General features: G+C 37.6%; 1 protein-coding gene across 2 annotated transcripts in view; it reads right to left on the bottom strand.

The window, feature by feature from the left end:
* Window positions 1–224: 224 nt before the first annotated feature.
* The window catches only part of GOLIM4 (golgi integral membrane protein 4), a 78,919-nt gene continuing 65,497 nt past the window's right edge, over window positions 225–13,646 (bottom strand). For both annotated transcript variants that reach the window (XM_025377689.1, XM_025377690.1), the window contains 5 exons: window positions 13,277–13,386; window positions 10,467–10,634; window positions 10,065–10,133; window positions 2,296–2,376; window positions 225–1,967 (listed from right to left, as the gene is read on the bottom strand). In XM_025377689.1, coding sequence (XP_025233474.1) covers window positions 1,821–1,967; window positions 2,296–2,376; window positions 10,065–10,133; window positions 10,467–10,634; window positions 13,277–13,386 — 575 coding nt within the window. In that variant the 3' untranslated portion in view covers window positions 225–1,820. The remainder of the gene's footprint in view (window positions 1,968–2,295; window positions 2,377–10,064; window positions 10,134–10,466; window positions 10,635–13,276; window positions 13,387–13,646) is intronic.

The following is a 13,646-nucleotide window of genomic DNA, read 5'->3' as shown; positions in this document are numbered from 1 at the left end:
CTCAGAGTCAGCTCAAATAAAATAAACATCTTTAGCTCTTTCTTTAGAAAAAGGGGGAAAAATCACATGCCAATCAAAGTAGAGAAAGATACAGAAAACAGAAGCAGGTGGGAAAAGGCACTTTATAATTCATTAATTTATATTGGCATCTCTTAAAATTTTTATTTTTATGAAAAAGAACTGAAGAATGCTAGAAGGTCATAAACTAGCAAGAAACCACATAGTTTAAAAGATTTGCCACCTTTTTTTAGCTTTATTGACTATTACCAACGTTCAGTATGGTTCAAATAATTAAATACTGCAACTGGGACATTAAAAATACAACCTAATTTACCAAAATAATTGTATTCTGAATATTATGTACAATATTATACATTTTACATTACATAATGGGTTTTTATACATAAAGGTAAGATTTCTGATTATTGGAAATACAAAGTACATCTGAACAAAACATTCCTATGCATACATACACAATCACTCAACTGGAACAATCAAAACCATCTATGAGTGTGGTTATTAAAAAATAAAATTACATTCATACAATAATGGTAGAAAATGAAATTTGTTTTTATTAATTTGGAGTATTAATACAAAACCACACACATATGAATTATATAACTTAGTGCTATATATTTAAAAATCTTTATACTTGCAACTGAAATGTCTCTACTCCAAGGGAAGTTTCTGATTTTTAATTTTCTTATTTTAAGGAATCTATTATATTCACAATCATTAAAATGCCTTACACATAGGCAAAAAGCAGACCCAATCCCAGCAAACAGAAAAATCAGAAGAGTCTATCATATCACCATATGTTTCACCATATAGTTTTCAAAAATAATCCTATTTGCAGTTTGGTACGTCTTCATATTCATATTTATTATCATAGTGATTGCATATTGAGGCACAGAGCTTAAAGAGGAAATATATTTTACTTGTAGGGAACCAGATACTGAAACAAGAATATCAATCAAAGGCTTCAGAAAAAAAAAAAAATTGAGAATGGGTGCTCACATAGAAAACACCACACACAAACACTCACTAGTTTTTAAACAAGTCACTAGTCCTTCAAAAAGGTGAATATGTTGATGTGTCCATACCTCGTTTGAACACTGCAATATCTGATTAAGACCAGGATACTGCCACGTGAGTTTTAATACTCTCTCATTTTTAAATTCAATTCCTCTTAAGCAGAACAGCTATGATTTTAAAGCAATGACAAACATTTTTCTAACTGATCGGAAAAGTCGGAAAAACAATGTCTTTACAACAAAAATGGCTTTCCAGTTGTATGTCACTTTGCACACAGATCTCACTCCAGAGATACACAGACTGGTGAAAATTCTATCAGAACTATACACAAAGACATCAGAAGGGCAGCAATTAGTAAACGGGCCATTCTCTTTAAAGTTTGCATGGCATTTTGCAGTACTCTCTGTTCTTAAATCCTGTATTTTATCAAAGGCAAAGAACACCTGGAAACTGGAAGCCAGAAAGGTAACACGCTGAAACATACACAAAATCAATGACCTTTCCAACATCACATAATCTATTAAAAAAATTGGGACATGGGGGCTCAGGTTTACCTTATTGTTTTTCTTCTTTTTCATGTTTAGCTTGAATATAAAAGAAGCTCTAGACCTATGTTATCAAAATATATTCATATAAATGTATGCATATTTCTAATACAAAAGTTTTAAAAAAGTCTAAGTTCTTGATTTTTGTAATTAAATATCCTAGAGTTCAGTAGGCAGATTTATGTTTGAGCAGCTTGAAAAGAATCCGTTGGCTGAGCATTGTCTAGAAACTGGGCACAGCTACATTTCAGCTCTTCGATGCGATTTCTCAGCAACTGCAGCCCCGTCTTCTTCCTCCTCTTCTTCCTCCTCGTAGTGTTCCTCTCGGCCCTTGGGGCGGCTGTCATCTCGAACTTCTTGCTCTTCTCCATCATTTTTATCATCAGCCTTAAAATTAAAAAGAAAAAAGAAAAACTAAGAGATAGTGTAGAGTTAGTGATAAATAATTCTCTCTAAAAACAGGATGAAAAGTTACTCATTTTTGGAGGAAAAAAACAAGGAAGAAAAAATGGTACGTAAGCAACAGGGCTGCTGTCTCTCCTACTTTTCATGTTGTCACAACTTTTCCTAATTTCAGGTGGGCCTGTTAAATTCAGTGGTAACTCAGAGACACCATTACCCACTGGTACCTATCCCAAATACATGTATCTCTCCTATACACATGCACACCCACAAACACTCAAGTGCTCAATAGAAATATGTATCCGAGACATACATTTTCATCATTTTCACCATAGGTCTCTTCAGCATTATGCTCCAGTTCCCTTTTTTTCTCTTCAGTCAAATCTTCCTGAACCTAAAACAAACCACAGGTATCATTTAAACACTTTAGTCTTTTAGGCACTTGCAATAATATATTTTGACACTGTTATCACTTAAACACTTGCAATAATATATTTTGATTTCCAAAAAGTTCATTCAAAATAGCAGAAGCAAAACTAAACTCAATATACAACTGAAAAAATACGTCAAGGATTTATCTACTAGGTGTGAAGAAATGTATAATACACCTGTTACAAAAATCAATGTGATTGATCCTGAATGTAGGACTTTTGTGTCTGAATTTTTGATTTATTTGAATAATGGTTAAAATTCCAAATATAAAACACCCGAAGAAATTTAGCTTTTAAAACAAAAAATTCTGGCCAGGCGTGGTGGCTCACACCTGTAATCCCAGCACTTTGTGGGACTGAGGCAAGAGATCACTTGAGCCCAGGAATTTGAGTCCTGGAAAACAAAGTGAGACCCTGTCTCTACAAAAAAAAAAAAAAAAAAAAATTTATAAAATTAGCTGGGCATAGTGGTGCACGCCTGTAGTCTCAGCTATGCAGGAGGCTGAGGCAGAGGATCACTTGAGATCTGGAGGTCAAAGTTGCAGTAAGCTATGTTTGTGCCACTGCACAACAGCCTCGGTGACAGGGTAAGACCCTGTCTTCTCAAAAATAAAATAATAAAATTAAAATTCCCATTTCTCCATATGGGAGAACTGTAGAAATCTGAGAGCTGTGACACAATGTAAGTTCTATGGAGGCAGGAACTGCCTGTCTTATTCAAGTCACTATCTAGATCAAGCTTGTCCAACCCACAGCCTCTGTAAATCCTCTGTAAAGGCACAAAAAGTAGACACCACTGCCTACATACAATGTAGCAGAAATTTTATGTATCTATTCTATACTTAAGAATATATTTCTCTGGCTAAAATATCTAGAAAATAAAATACAATCATTTCAATTTCTTTATGAAATCATCTATTGACCTGCCTCAAAAATTCCTCTCTCTTTAGTGTTCTAATACAACCTTTCTGTTTTAAGTAGTTTTCCTTTATGTGCACTATTATCACTGTGTACATGATCCCAATATTTATCTCAAAACATAAACTAAAGCAAGTATCCAAATATTTGTGCTAAATAGTCTCTATTTAATGATCGTATCTCACAGAAAAACAGGGTAGGGCATTTTCTAACTTGTTAACTATTTTGAAAACTATACATATGCCAAAATGTTTAAGTCACTTGAATACATTTCAAAAAAACTGCTGAACATCGGTTAAGTATAATGCAGTCTCCTAATACCAAAGAAAGTCCGATCTCTTCCAGGATCAGAGCATAAGATCCTTGAATAACACAAAAATCACATATTTTGGTGGGGGGAGTGGAGGAGGCTGTTGAAAAATCTAAGGAATGAACAAAGGAAGAAAAGTATACAGATGCTATAATTCAAGAGAAACAAATTATGTGCTGCCTGAATGTGTGCAGCTCAGGTGAGACAAGAATGAATTGCAGCAGAAGAGCTTTGGACAAAACTTGGCCTGTCGAGAGCCTACAAAGGTGACTCTCTAAAGATACCCTGGGCAGAGCCAAACATTTGTGAATCTCTTCTAACCAGTCCAGCGCTAGTTTAACTCACACCTCCTAAACTAACCTGGTACCAAAGAAATACATTTTGAGGACAAAGGCACTGAGTATCTATTGTATTCATATTTCCTGGTGGAACGAGCTAAAGACACCTATCTTGTCTCACCCTACGTTTCTATCAGTGGTCCATAACATCGCCTGTGCCCATAGTCATAGAACCTCATAGTAACATTCCACAAGACATTGGGATGAAAACAATGAAGCACTTACTTCAGGCTGTCTTAAGGTCTAATTGAAACGTCATTAAATTGCTGAAGTGTCCCTGTTAATTTTGATTAACAAAGACATGTCTTCTATAGCCTTAATAATGAAAATATATTATTTATAAACATTAAAATGTTGCAGTTGAGAGTGGGGGAAAAAACAGCCTTGAGTCTATGCCATATGGTAGGAAGAATATCTAAATCAGGGATCAGCAAACTTTTTGTGTGAAGGGCCAGATAGTAAATATTTAGGCTTTCTGGGCCATAAGATCTCTCTCACAACAATACAACTTGACCACTCTATTTAGCACATACACACACAAAAAAAGAAAACAAAAAACTATAGACAATATGTAAACAGACATTCTTGTGTTCCAATAAAACTTCACTTACGAACTAGGCTGCAGCCTGTAGTTTGCCAACTCCTAACACATACTATGGAGTGAGAAAGACCTTGACTAAAGCCTTGGCTTTGCAGCATTTCTAACTGTATAAATCATAAGGTCAATCGTTTTGGTTATGAAAATCTTCAGGCACATGCAAACAAAGAAAATTATTCAATAAACCCCTTACAGCCACCACCAATGTTCAAAAGCTATCTCAATATTGCTACACCTGCATCATCTATCACTTTTCTATTTTTTACAGTGAATTATTCTTAGAAATTCTAGATGTCATGTAATTTCACCCTCACATATCACAGTACATATATATATATATATCTAAAAACAATAAACTTACATAATCATAATGTGATTATCACACCTGATAAAATAATTCCATAGTAGCATCTGATGTCTCATCCACACTTACATTTTTATGATTGTCTTAATGTCTGTTTACAGTTGGTTTGTTCTAATCATGATTTAAAGGAACAGCACAATAACACGGGATTCACTCCCCTCTTTTTTCCCTACTGCTATGGATTTGCAGTCCTGTAAAATGACCCACATTCTGAATTTATCTGCTTCTTTATATCACTTAACTCATTTCTCTAGTCCCAACATTTCCTATAAATGGATGTTAGCATAAAAGTTTGAAGGAACTCAGGTTCGATTTTAAAAACAAGGGTATTTCCGAGGTGATGGTGTACATTTCCTATTTTTTTAATCACATCAGGAGACACACACATTTATTTGTCCCACTTTTAGTAATGCTAAGGTTGGTCAGTGAGCTCAGTTGGTAACAGCCTGATCCCTTCATGGTGAAGTTCCCTGACCTCTGTTCATCTAGTGACATCATTCACTGATGATTGTTGCTTAGATCATTTGCTTCAATTAGGGGTTACAAAAAAATGGTCACTTTCTATTTCCATCATTCTGTCTATATTCACTTATTTCTATAAAGAACTTCCCCATATCAACTATATAGTTACTGTGCATGGTACACTTAATTATGTTAGCCTTTAAAATCAGACCTAGGTGAACTCTAATCATGTTTCCAGCAATAAATAAAAGCTATGCAACCTTCAAATTTTTAACTAACCCCTCTGAAGCCCAAGTTTCTTACATGTAAAATGAAAGCATTGGGTGAAAATTCAATGATCCTTAATTTCCTGTACGTATGTGTGGTTGGGGAATCATGCACCCTTTTAAGACTTTGGTTAGAAAGTCTTTAGCAAATGGGCATATATACACAGATAGGAGTTTCAGACTTCCCAAATGCCATCCACAACTGTCTGCCCTAGGACTATTTCTCCAAACAGTATGATCCTGAGCCATCCGAATCAGCTGGTGGCGGGTGGGTGAAGGGGCACTTATGAAGAACTCTGCTTCCTAGGTTCCATAACAGATAAGATCAAAATCTCAAGGGTAAGGGCCTGGTCCAAAATCTGTATATGCCACAAACTCAAGGTGATCCTTATTCACAGCAAAGACAAAGAACTATTTCCTTGAGTAACAACGGATGCTAGGTTATCTCATTAGTCTCTGGAGATAGGCTATAGAAAATTTAGCTTGTTTACCAGTTGTCAATATAATCTTATTTAGAGACCACTGATTTCAACCACTCTTTAGGGAACCCACAAATGAAAATGCTGTAACCTTCTAGACATATAGAGAACAGACTCTTAGTTAGACACACATTATTATTGTAGTAATATATTACTGATATTTGGGGCAAAAGCAATGTAAACTCATCTTAAAAGCAGTAATGCAGTAATGCCTTTAAGGCTTCTCGGTAATGAAAAGGAACAAAATGATATGGAGGTTCTAACTGATCTTTAAAATATGCCTAGAATAATAAGCAGAAGCCAAATGTTATTCTTTTATAGTGTAGACATACAGATTATGTCTCCCACAACTGGCCCTCTTAGCATCCTGCTAAAGCTGTCAAAATGCTTTGTCATATTTCCCAAACAATGCTTCTTGTTACTCATTTTTATCTACTATGTTTTAGGCATTTTAGAAATGAGCCTTATCTGATGACACAAAGTTTAACAAACAGCCAAATCCAAAATAAAACAGGTCCACTGAAAAGTGTCTGAAATGGGCTTTGGCTAGATACTCTCTCCTGGTGTCTATTAACACCTTTCTTTCACATATTGAAGATATTATGGGTGTGCAAGGGCAGAAAGCTGAGCCTCAAGTAGGTAAGAACAGTAGGATCCAAAGAAATAAACAGAATGTGATGAACAAAAGGCCTTCAGCAACATTAGCTATAGTGATGAACACCCTGCTTTAACAAGAGAGTTTTTTCCAATTGAAGAGCTTCTTAGCCGGGCATGGTGGCTCACGTCTGTAATCCCAGCATTTTGGGAAGCAGAGGTGGGAGGATCACCTGAGGTCAGGAGTTCAAGACCAGCCTGGCCAGCATGGCAAAATCCCATCTCTATTAAAAATACAAAAATTAGCCGGTGTGGGGGCAGATGTCTGTAATCCCAGCTACTCGGGAGGCTGAGGCAGGAGAACTACTTGAACCCAGAAGGCAAAGGTTGCAGTGAGCCAAGATCACGTCATTGCACTCTAGCCTGGGAGACAGTGAGACTCTATCTCAAAAAACAAAAAATAACAAAAAAAGAAAAGCTTCTTGACATGGTGATTTACAGGCTGGCAGTCTCATGTAGGTGTATGCACATATTCATTCGGCCAGTGAAGGTGAACAAATGCCTTGTACTTGTTCTCTTCTGCATGTTTAGATTAATCTGTTTTCAGTTACATTGAGGGAAATTAAAGTATTCTGATTTTTTGTCATTTAATCTATATATTTTTGAACATGTAAATAATTTTAAAGCGTACATAGCACTTTTTGACAATGCCATAAATTGTCTTGTCTGCTTACAAGGTGATAAAACATTTGGAATGTAAGCAATGTGAGGAAAGGATCATGCCTTCCACTCAAACAATCCCAAACAAGACACAAGAAATGTTTGTAAGTAATAATAATTTTTATGTCTTGGAAAGATAATACTACTGCACTAAGATAAAAGAAGGCAGAGTAGTATAAATTTCCTAAAATCATACTTCTTTTGGGTCCTCTACTCTTAGAGGCCAAGTCTATAAGTTTGATGGGCTATACCTCTGAACAGGTGTAGCCCAGGCAAGATGCAATTCTTCCCCAGGAGGAAATGCTGACAGAAACAAGTCTGTACGCTGGAGGGGAAGGGAAGCGATGGCAGCCACAGGCCTTGCATTCTAGTGGTTAGCTGGGGCAGCTGCAAGACTCTAAGGTTTAATGGAGATTTAAAAAAACAAAAAAACAAAAAAAAAATGCACAGTTCCATAACATTTCATGGTTTTCAAAGTGCTTCCACCAATGAGGTTTCACACACATAGGCACTTATAAACAATGCAATATGTGTTTCCATATTCTATGTTCCGCTTTATTTTTCTCATTTTGCCATAGTCTGACAAGAACTTTGTCTCTATCACCAGTGCCTAAATGGTGTTTGGGAACCACTCTTCTCCTCTCTCAAGGGAAGACCTGGGAACCATGGACAGAGGTGGGAAGATACAAACATTAATCATCTCATAACCACAAAAATACATCACAGCATGAACAAGGGACACTCGAGGGGCAGAGAGGAAAGTTACACTGGGAAGAATAAAAGGCATGTGGGACTTCCTCTAGGAGCACATGGAGCAACAGTTCTCAGTGACAGGGTGGCAACCTGGAGCACATGCCGGAGGAGGCCTGAACACTGCTTAAAGAATTTTTGGCAGGGAACCAGGGAAACAGAATTAGGACCTGGGGCCAGGTGCAAGAGAAAGAGTCCTGTCAGTCCAGTAGATCTGAAGGGGATGATTGGCAGGATGAGGAGCAGTTGCTGAGGTTAGGCAGCACTCAGCCAGAGCAACCTCCTCTGTCTTAGCACCATTCTCCTTCCCTCTTGCCTCTGTCTTTCTTCTCTTTCTACTCTTGATTCCTCTTGGATCTCAGGATTTCTCTCCTCTATCTTAACTGATCATAAAATAAAATTGAAAAGGAATCAGTAAACACTGATTAAAATTTTATGTTTAACCTTCTGAATTTTTAAAAAGAGGCCAAGGTGAACCTTTTCTCTTTTAATCCCTCAAAGATTCCTAGTATTGGACATAATAAAACAAAGTGGTATTACTCTAGACATCCTGTTATATGAGAAGCCTGGATGAGTATCTTTTCCTTGCCTAATGTCTTAATATTCAAGGTCACTATTTTCTCTGCTGCTCTCTTTCTGACAAGACAGCCAAGGGTCTTGATTAGGATGATAAACCAAAGAACAAAAAGATCAAGCCAGAAAAGTGCATGTTGTTAGAGATGTTGCCAGTGACCCTAAAGAGCAACATCCTTTTCTGTTTTCCTGGTATAAGCACAAATTTTCTCATCAGCTCTGAAAAGCTTAGAAAATCAGTAAGAATAAGAAAGCAGACCTATTTGAAGGAACTGTGTGTGTGAGAGCACAGCTCATGAAGTCTGCACAGGATCTCCAGTGGTGGGGTGTGTCTGTTTAGCCTGCCATATGTCCATCCTCCCATGGAGTTCCCCTTAGGGATAAAAACCACACATTTGCAAGACACCTGGCTGAGAAGCAGCTCTGAACCAGGGTTTTAATTTGGGAACTACTTACTGGTCCATAATGAGACTAAATACAGGGTTTTGGCCTAATTTGTATCAGACTCTAAAATATTGCAGTTGTTTATACAGCAGAATGCTGTGATAAAATGGCTACAACAAACAGCATTCACCAATTACACCACATGCAGCACCATAATAAATCAATTACACCATAAGTAGCACCACAATAAATGCTACTTATATCTAATTAACAAGATGCCCGAAGTTTACAATGAAAAGCAAACTAAAATAAAATATTAAGAAACTCTATCTTTGCATTTTATTCAACTGAGCTCTTTACACCTTTTTCCTCCCTCTTTATTGTTAAATTTAATTAAGATACTGAATTCTTATAGGGAATAGGCCAGAAGGAGAGACTGTAAAATGTACAAAAATGTTTGGAGGGTGTTAAGTGGATTCCGATAGACACTCTGGGGTATTCCTGTGAGGCAGGCACCAGGGAGATGCCTGAAGAGAAAGTTCCGGGGCCAGTTTGGATTCCCTGAATGTGCAGAGGGAGACAGGAGAAAATATTCTTACAAAAGATCACACAAATCTAAGTCCACCATTCCTGAAAAGTCAAATACTTTCTTAATTCAAAATTTCAGGTGAGAACCAAAGAGATGGATTCTATTACCCTGCATTTGTTATCTTCTAACCAAACGTCTCCAGTGCCATGATCCATTTTTGCTTTAAACAACCCTTTCTTATCCTGCTTAAATCTTTCTGAACATTTCTACGGAAGGCATGTCAAAGTCAATAGTGCTGAGGTTTGTTTAAAGTTAGTGTATGTGATAGACCCATCTGATCAGTCTCTGGGATTCAATTCTTACTACCTCCTCTTCTGCCTCTTCCTGGTACTGTTCATCAACATTATCCTCCTGCTGGTCTGGATTTCCTGCCATCTGTTGAAACAAAAGGGGAGGTTCATGTTACTGTACATCAGAGATGCCTTTTACACAGTACTCTGGGACAAAGAACAAGCATGCCGCCATGAAAAGGGCACCTTCAAAGCATCTGGGGCCAGGAAATGATGAGTAATCATTTCCAATACAAAGCCCAGGATGTCTGTTACCCTCTCTCTCAGAGTACAGGCATATCATGTGATAAAGTGGCCTAAAAACCACCAAAGTGGCAAACCTTCCGTCACTGTAGATTACGACTAACCTTTTACATAAACCAGATGTTTGTTAAAATACCCCAGTTAAATCCAGCCTTTCCTCGTGGCATCTGCTTACCACCAAATGTTCCTCCACTTCTGTATTCTCTTGCTTTTGATTACTTTGTTTTTGCTCTTCATTTTCATCTGGCAAATTTTCTTCTCTCACTTGTTCAGCTTCTTCAAATTCATCCTCACCTTGATTATTAGGGTCATCTGCTGGGTTTATATCCTCTACAGCTGCCCTCTGTAAAATTTTAATAAAAAGCAACTATCACTTCAAAACTGAGGATCAAGTTTAATTTCATTTGAAAGGCTACACACTGGCAGAAAATGAAATCGTCCTTCCCTGAATTGTTCAGATCTATCCTTGCCAAGACTCACAAGAATCAAGCATCGCACTGTCAAAAGAGAAAACTCCTGCTTTACTTGTCAGAGGCTTGATGAATCAGAATGAGGTACAAATAGCACTTCTTCCCTGCAAGTGATTTCAAAATAGTCCTCAAAACTCTACTGACACAAGTAATGTGAACAGAACTGAATAAACAAGAAAATAATTAATAAAAGTCAGAGGACCATGTGAGAAAAAAAATGCTAATTTAGGTGGGGGGATTTAGATGGGCAATTAACTCATTTCACTGCTATGTTGATTTTTATACTAACTTCCCTGTGCAAGCAATGTTTAACATGTCAGAGGTGAAAAGTGGTTGATGGGAAAAAAGGCCCATACCAGAAAGGATCTATAAAAAGGATGTGAAAAGGAGACAAGACAAGAAAAAGGCTAACTCAAAAGGAAACGGTCATTTTCTAGTATGGATCCAATGTCTTTATTAACAATCACTCCCATGAAATAGAGAGCTGTCGAACCGGCAAGAGATGGGAGTTAAAGAGGTCTGAGCTACCCAACTGCCCAACAGGGCAATATATTATGAAAAATGTCCTCCCTAACTCATCTCGCAAGTTACTGTGCTCAACAAAGGCCCTTCATATTATCAACTTTAGAATTATTTCAATTTTCCACTTAAGCTCCCAAAGCACCTTCCAAATAATACACATTCTCATAAAGATTTAGATTTTAGAGCCTGAGATGGGCAAGAACGGTGATGCTTGTCATGAGGTGCCCCAAACACTCCCAGGTCATCAACAGGACACTTACTAAAGCTGTAAATGCTTCTAAGAGACAGTAAAGCCACAGAGTAGGATTTGGTCTCTATCAGTCTTCTCCAGACAAGATTCTACTTCAATTCACTTCAGAGTCTTGAACATGTTTGAGAGTTCATTGCAGTCTCAGTTGATCTATTATCTGCACATCCCTGGCCATGCTATTCCAGTGCAAATGACACTATTCTTGGGAATGTAGAGACTAACAAATTGCCACCTTCACACTAAACTCTAATTACTCCACAATCTCTTGTCATATGGATTTTCTTTAGTGCACTATCAAAAAGTTGTATGGAAATACAGGAAAAATGTAACATTCATTTCAGAAGAAAGTACCAAATATCTTTTGCAAAAGTTCGTAAAATTGACTAGCTCAACTCTGACCAAGTAACAGGTATGAATTAGCAGGCACAGTTGTTATATTCAAATAAAATAGAAAAAGAGAGGAACAAGTGGGATTAACCATTTCTAATTAAAAGTAAGAATGGTACAAACGCCAGTGTTTCCCAGCATGTTCCCCAGAACAAATAAACAGATGATAGGAAAGTAAAGGATCATATAATCAAGTAATCAAAGCCTACAGCAGTTCCCAAACAAGTGACTGAAATACCCTTCCTACCACCCCATGCACATTTGCAGGCCTTTGTACACTTGCTTTCTTCCTCTTTCATAGTCTCTTGCTCTCTCATATGTTTCTGCTCTCAAGTATTTGCTCTTTCCTGAAAATATTTCAAGACTAGGTTCCCTTGAGCATATTTTCAGAAATCTTGATGCAAGGAATGCCAGGGAAAGGTGTTCTGCCACATCTTGGTGCAAGTTAGTGGAAAAGCTGTTTCCATCAAGAGGCCTTCAAGGAGCTAGCAGGAAGACTTTCTCGATGATTATCAAGGACATGGGTTCTCCTCTTAATCCACTGGATCGATATAAACAGGGCCACGTGATAGCAAAGACTGACTGCTATAAACATGGTAGTTTATATCTATTAGCAAAAGATGACCGGGCAGCTAAAATAAGTTGTAAAAGTCATCTACACATACACACAGGAACAGGCTCACTAAACATTTGCTTGCTTCGCTTGTAGGCAGGGCCAAGGATCTAGCCCACCTGGCTGAACTGGAGGTCTCAGTCTTTTTTGGTAAACACAAATAACAATGCTGGTTATTAGATGTCTACCTACTTATATTATAAATTTTCTGTGCCATTGTGGTACCTGAACAACTCTTCATGTCTCAAACCACACATCCTCATCCATATATTTATTAAAACGGTCACTAGACTGCTGAGAGGTTACACAGAGCCACACAACATACCTAACACCCTAGCAGACTGCTCGACACGCTCAGGAAGGGTTAGTTTCCTTTCTCTGGTCCCATCTCCAACTTCCACACTTGCCTTTTACTCCCCCTATCTTTCAGAGTTACTACGTATTTCAATGTCTCTCAATTTTGCTTTTCTAGGTTTTAGTTCAATTAATCTAAAAGTCATCAGAAAAAAAAAATTCTGTTTTTTTTCCCCTAGAGCAATCTTTAAACCAGCTCATCACATACACGTCCACCATGGTTTACAGTTAAAAACACTGCCCATACATAATTATGCAAGCCACTTTTCTTCTGTGCCGAGGATGTAACAGAAATATCTGGGGCTGAAGGCTGGCATCAGGCAAATTTTCAACTCTGTTTCCCACCTTATGAGTTTCCATGTGTCAGGGGCAGAAGAGAGGATACTTACATCTGCCTCAGATTCTGGGTCGACTTCTCGGGGTCCTTGTTCACGAGGCTCATGTCTATTACCTGGGTCTCCTTCTGCTTCATCTTGGTGCTGGTTGTCTCTTTCATAGGCTAGCAAATCAAAGAAACTAAAATCAGCCCCAAATGAATCAAACAGGATTTCCCTTTCAACTCAAAGAAAAGCCACCAGTGGACTTTCCTACAGACCATATTACCTCCACCTCTGTTAACTCAACATAAGGCCTATGTCTTGGCTTTTCCAAATAAAGTTATGTTCTTTTCACAGACTGTGCGTCCAAAGAGATGATGTGGGTCAGACACTTTTCTTCTAAAATAAATACTTTTCACAGGGGCTGTAATTTTTCCCCCAT

This window comes from Theropithecus gelada, chromosome 2, assembly GCF_003255815.1.
Source record: "Theropithecus gelada isolate Dixy chromosome 2, Tgel_1.0, whole genome shotgun sequence".
Lineage (NCBI taxonomy): Eukaryota > Metazoa > Chordata > Mammalia > Primates > Cercopithecidae > Theropithecus > Theropithecus gelada.
This window is presented reverse-complemented; position numbering and strand designations above follow the sequence as displayed.